The sequence below is a fragment of the Gallinula chloropus genome (assembly GCF_964237585.1).
Source record: "Gallinula chloropus genome assembly, chromosome: 25".
NCBI lineage: Eukaryota > Metazoa > Chordata > Aves > Gruiformes > Rallidae > Gallinula > Gallinula chloropus.
In genome coordinates, this window is record NC_140110.1 from 3,543,556 (window position 1) to 3,549,939 (window position 6,384).

The 6,384-nt window shown below is 51.4% G+C and overlaps 1 protein-coding gene across 1 annotated transcript; it reads right to left on the bottom strand.

Annotated features, from left to right (window-relative positions):
• Positions 1-423: 423 nt before the first annotated feature.
• LOC311200989 (olfactory receptor 14A16-like) lies at positions 424-1,423 on the bottom strand (the record flags this gene model as incomplete). Its single annotated transcript, XM_084275288.1, has 1 exon — positions 424-1,423. One exon carries the CDS (start codon positions 1,421-1,423, stop codon positions 500-502), a length of 924 nt encoding a protein of 307 aa, XP_084131414.1. The 3' UTR covers positions 424-499.
• Between the last annotated feature and the right edge of the window lie 4,961 nt (positions 1,424-6,384).

A 6,384-nucleotide genomic window follows, 5' to 3' on the forward strand; every position in this document is an offset into this window, starting at 1 on the left:
GGTGAGGGTCAGGATCTCCCTGCCCAGGGGATGGGGGTCAGCACTGGCATTTCTGCTTCATTAGACCAAGCCAGGGTGTCCTCAGCATCAGAGCTGCCTGCGCTTTGCCTGTGTTTGTCCTCATGGCCTCCAGTTCTCTGCTCTAAGGAGCCCATGGGGAGGCTTTGTCAGTAATGGCTGCCAGTGGGGCCTGTTAGTGCTTCAAGGTACGTTGGGCATTACTCCTGACTTAAATTCTTGAGAGGATTCTTCACTTTCCCCTTGGTATCTGAGGTCTGTGGACTGAGAAGAAAATACATCATTAACATCCATAAACCCATTAGAGCATGTCTCTTCAAGTCTTTCTCATTAAAGAACCCAAGACTTCTACAACTAATTGGATTTAAGGTTAGCTTAGACAAATTAGAAGAAAAAAAAAAAAAGAACTAAAAACACTACTAAAGAGAGAGTGGTGATAACATGACTTATATGGTTGGTCAAGTGAGCAGTTTATTGCTGCTTAGAAACATCCAGTCCTCAGTTTCCACAGGGCATCCTTGAGCTCCTGGTTCCTCATGCTGTAGATGAGGGGGTTCACTGCTGGTGGAAAAACCGAGTAAAGAAATGACACTGCCAGGTTCAAAGACATGGATGAGAAGGTGAGGGGCTTCAGGTAGGCAAACATGCCAGTGCTGAGAAGCAGGGAGACCACAGCCAAGTGAGGGAGGCAGGTGGAAAAGGCTTTGTGCCGTCCCTGCTGCGAGGGGATCCTCAGCACAGCCCTGAAGATCTGCACATAGGACACCACAATGAACACAAAACAACCAAAAGCTAAACAGAGACTGACCACAATGACTCCAGTTTCCCTGAGGTAGGCATCTGAGCAAGAGAGCTTGAGGATCTGGGGGATTTCACAGAAGAACTGGTCAACAGCATTGCCATGGCACAGGGGCAGTGAAAATGTATTGGCTGTGTGCATCAAAGCATTGAGAAACCCACTGCCCCAGGCAGCTGCTGCCATGTGGACACAAGCTCTGCTGCCCAGGAGGGTTCCGTAGTGCAGGGGGTGGCAGATGGCAACGTAGCGGTCATAGGCCATGACAGTGAGAAGATAGTACTCTGTTGTGATCAAAAATGCAAAGAAAAAGAGTTGAGCCACACATCCTGTGTAGGAAATGACCCTGGTGTCCCACAGGGAATTGGCCATGGCTTTGGGAACAGTGGTGGAGATGCAGCCAAGGTCAAGAACAGAGAGGTTGAGGAGGAAGAAGTACATGGGGGTGTGGAGGTGGTGGTCACAGGCTATGGTGATGATGATGAGGCCATTGCCCAGGAGGGCAGCCAGGTAGATGTCCATGAAGAGGCAGAAGTGCAGGAGCTGCAGCTCCCGTGTGTCTGCAAAGGGCAGGAGGAGGAACTGGCTGATGGAGCTGCTGTTGGACATCTGCTGCCATCAAGTGGGGAGAGCTGTCCAAGGAAGAAAAGGCAGAGAGAAATTAGGGAACTTTTCTTTGAGGAAAAACTTTTCTAATTCACTTTGACTCTCTGTATTCAGAAGGACTTTTGGCAGGTCCCCGTTGGGAGCTTTGCTTTGTGCTGGCTTGAGTGTGCCACTGCTGGGAGGAGGGTCAGCTGTGGCTCTCAAGAACTCAGTCCTGCCTGGCAGCAGTCAGTAAATAGAAGGATGGTGTGATCTCAGACTAAATCCCCTGTGGATAGGAATGAGCTTTTCAGCACTGTCACTCCAATTTCACCTGATAGCAGAGCAAAGCTTTGTAGCTATAGATGGACGTCCTGAATTGAGGGTCAACTCAGTGTCATCCCCAGCATTGGACATGCCCAGAGCCCCAGGTAACAGTGGGACAAAGGCAGCAAGGACAGAAATTGAAACAGCGAGAAATGCTCCAGCCAAGGCTGGAAAGACAGTCACAGACAGAAAGGCACTCAGGGGTTTCTCCTTACTGGAGATTGGTCTGCCAAGAGAAGACTCAGCCTGAGATACTGGAACTCAGGTTGTAGAGTTTGTGCTGGCTGGCAGAAACCAGGGGGTCACGTTGGGAAAGTGTCTGCATTGCAGGGGATGTCAGGGAGGCACCAAATCTCTTCTGCCATGGAATTGCTGGAAGCAGCTCCTTCTCCATCCCTGACAATGTCTCTGCTGCCTGGAGCTGTCCCTGCAGCTGCTTCTCTCTGTCCATGTCACCACATGCTCTGTGCTCACAGACCTCATCCAACCTGCCCTGTGCTCAGCTCTGCTCTGCAGACCCCTCCTGGCATCAGGGCACTGCCCCAGGGAACCTCTGTGTGTGCAGGGCTCAGGCAGCTCTCGAACGTGTAATGAGTTTTCATTTTCTATTCTTGAGTGGGGAAATAAGCTCTCATCTACCACAGTCAGTACAGCCCACAGGAGAGGAAAAGTCAAAGCAAAGACTCTGTCGACAGGAAAATGCTTCCTTGATATTGTTCTTCAAAGTCCCTGTAGAATTTCTCAAGGATCATCTGGAGCTGGGAGCAAAGCTGACCCATGCAGATTTTTCTTACAACAGAAGGACCTTCCCTGGGTCTCTCCTCCCACCCAGAGCTGCTGTCTGTGGTTTGAAGCCCATGAGCCAGGCTCAGTGTTGACCCTGGCAGTAGAAGCATCTCTGCCGCAGCAAATAGCCCCTGGGGCGCAGGGACCCTGCTCACAAGGACAGCCCTGGGCACCCCTGGATGCACACACTGCTTCACACCTCTGCAGCCATGCACAGGAGAAGACAGCTGTCCTGCCCTGTCCCTCTGATGGGGCACAAGGGCATCCCTTCCAAGCAGCACTTTCTGGTCCTAGAGAGAACCTGTCCTCCTGACAGACCCCACACACTGCCCCATGTCCCAGCTTTAGGACATCCCTCCAGGAACAGAACCTGCATTGCCCTGCACCCACAGACATACCAGGCAGAGTGCTGTGGAGATTTCTCCTCCAGTGAGCTCTCAGCATCTGTCAGCTCTCTCACCCTCTCTGGTCTCCCCTTGATGCCTACAGGCAGTGTCCCCAGCCCTGTGCCCTTGGCAGAGGAGCTGCTCCTGGGCAGAGCTGTCTCTCTGCAGCGCTGTAATGTTTCATGATCTTCCACTGTCCCAGGAGCCCAGCCCAGCTCACAGCAAAGGAGCAGGTGAATACATCACATACTCCATTCCCCACAGGCTCCTGCAAGGTGTCCCTGGAGCTCCAAGGAACCAACTTGGAAAGATACTGAAGTCCTCTCTGATGTTCCCTCCCTCAGCTGGGGAGAAATCCTTCTGTCCATCAGAATCCTTTCTCCTGATCAAACCAGAGCTGGGCAGGACAATCACCTTTCCTTGTCTCCCCATGGTACAGGACCACCATGCAGATACAGGGAGGCAACTCTTGTCCCCTGTGAAAAGAAGGGAGTCAGGCCAGTCATTCCAGACCCGTCATCCTTGCTTTGCAGACCTGGTGCTGGAAGGGAACACAGCTCTGGCCCATGGAAGAGGCTTCAGCTCCTCATACATACCTAGGAGTTTGTGACACAAATGAAGCATTTTAATTTTCCTTCTATATAAATCTCTCCTGACTTCTGTCTTTTACTTCTGCAACACTTTCCCATACCCAGAGGCAGCAGATGTCCAACAGCAGCTCCATCAGCCAGTTCCTCCTCCTGCCCTTTGCAGACACACGGGAGCTGCAGCTCCTGCACTTCTGGCTCTTCCTGGGCATCTACCCGGCTCTTCTCCTGGGCAAGAGTTTCATGATCATTACTGTAGCCTATGAGCATTGACCCCACACAAACATGTACTTATTCTTCCTCTTCAACCTCTTTTTGAATGTGTGGTGGGTTGACCCAGGTGCTGACTAAAGCTGCTCTATCACTGTCCCTCCTCACCTGAATAGGGGAGAGAAGATGTAACAAAGGGTCAGGTTAAATACAGGGAGAGATCATGCAGCGGTCACTCTCCTGAGTTACTCTCAAGAAACCCATCTAATTTATTACCCAATCCAAAGGGAGTAGAGCAATGAGGAAAAAGGAAAAGAACCAAATTTTAAAACACACACACACATCCCTCCCTATTTTTGTCAGGGTCCACTTCACTCTTTACTCCTCACTTTCCTCCAACTGAGCAGCATAGGGGTGGGGAATGGGAATGGGGATTGGGGTCAGTTCATCACACATTGTCTCTGATGCTCCTTCCTCTTCATGGGAGGACTCCTCACAGTCTCACCTTGCTCCAGCATTGGGTCCCACACATGGGAGACAGTCCTCCATGAACCCCTCCAACATGAGTCCTTCCCACATGGCTTCAGATCATCACCAACTGCTCCAGGGTGGGTCACTTTAATGGGATGCCGTCCTTCAGCCACAGACATCCCCAGCATGGGTCCTCCACAGCCCTGCCAGCAAACCTGCTCCAGCACAGGCTTCCTAGAAGGTCACAGCCTCCTTCAGGTGTCTCCACATGCTCAAGCATGGTGATGTCTACAGGCTGCAGGTAGAATCTGTGCTCCATATCATCCAGAATTGGAGGTGGGGGAACAACCTTACTGACCATGGCCTTCACCAGGGCCTTCAAGGGAATCTCTTCTATACTAACATGGTTCACATTTATCCCATTCCTAACCCAGTATCTCCCAGGCTTGTGTGATGCAGACATTCCTTAACAAAAAGCTGTGCTCTCTGCATTATGTCTCCCTGGTAAGGTGCTCAGATTTCTCCAGGAGGATGCTGTGGAGACAGTGATGAAGGCTTAACTATGTAGACCACATCCACAGCCTTCCCCTCATCCAGTGAGCAGGTCACCTTGTCATAGAAGAAGATCAGCTTCTTGAAGCACCATCTGCCTTTCCTAAACCCATGCTGAGTGGGCCTGATTGCCTGAGTGTCCTGCATGTGCTGCATGATGATTTGTTCTATCACCTTCCCCAGCACCGAGGTCAGGTTGACAGGCCTGTAGTTCCCCCTGACATTCTTCTGGTCATTCCTGTAGATGGGTGTCACATGTGCCAGCTTCCAGTCAGGTGGAACCACCCTGCTCATCCTTGAAAGCTGGTAAATAAGGGAAAGATTCTTGGCAAGCACTTCTGCCAGCTCCCTCAGCGCCCTCAGGTGTATCCCATCTAGAACCATCAACTTGTGCAGATCTAAGCAGTTGAGCAGGTCACTTACGAATTACCCTGGGATTATGGGAGCTTTGGTCTGCTTCCCATCCCCATCTTTCCAATCAGGGATCTGTGTATCAGGAGACAACTGGTTTTACTGCTGAAGACTGAGGCAAAGAAGGGATTAAGTACATCAGCCTTTTTTCTTCATCCTCCATCACAATGGTTCCCCCCACTTTCAGTAAAGGTGGGAGATCCTCCCTCCCTGGCCCTCCTTCTGTTATTAATGTTGTCGTGGTTTAGCCCTGGCTGGAGGCCAGATGCCCACCGAAGTCAGTCTATTACTCCCCTTCTTTGTTGGACAGGGGAGAAAATATGTATTAAGAGGCTCAGGAGTCAAATAAGGACAGGGAGAGATCACTCTGTCATCGACGTGGGCAAAACAGACTCAACACAAAATGAAGAAGAGAGAAGCTACTCTACTTTATTACACTACAATTGCAAAAAACAGTGAAGAAAAAAACCGGATTTGGGAGTGTGACCAGATCTTAAAACAAACGCACCCAGATCTTAAAACACTTTTCCCCCCCACCACTCCCTTCTTAGCAGACTTTAGTCAGGATTTTGCTCCCTTCTTCCCCCCTGTTCACAGCACAGGGGGGGCAGGGACTGGGGAAGATGGGGTTCTCGGTAGCACCTTCCCCCCACCCCTCTATTCTAAGCAGACTTCCCTTTAGCCATGATCTTGCTCCCTTCTTCCCCCTGCTCACAGCACAGGGAGGCAGGGACTGGGAGATGGGGGGGTTCAGTCTGTCCCTTGCAAGTTGGTTTCCTTCTTGGCCGGGGTGTGTGGGGGATGCATTCATTCCACACCCTCCCCCTGCTGCACCATGGGATCTCACCGACAGGAGACGGTCCTCCATGAACTTCTCCAACATGAATCCTTTCCCCAGGGCTTTATTCATCAGCTGCCCTGGTGTGGGTCACTGCTATGGGTGCAGTCATAAATCACAGTGTCTCTCAATCCCTCCACAGGGTTCCAAGCCTCCCCCAGCAAACCTGTTCCAGTGCAAATCTCTCTCTCACTCATCTCTGCCTCTCTGATTCTCCTCATGGCTGCGAGTGCTGGCAGGGGCTTCTTCCAACGTAGGGTCACAGCATCTCCTGTATGTCTCCACCTGCTCCATCCAGCATGGAGCCCCTCCACGGGCTGCAGGTGGGGTCTCAGCCTTTTCCACAGGTTTCTCCAGGGGCTGAAGGGGCATCTTTCTCTCTGTAACCTGAGGCACCTCCTCCCCTGCCCTGTGTCT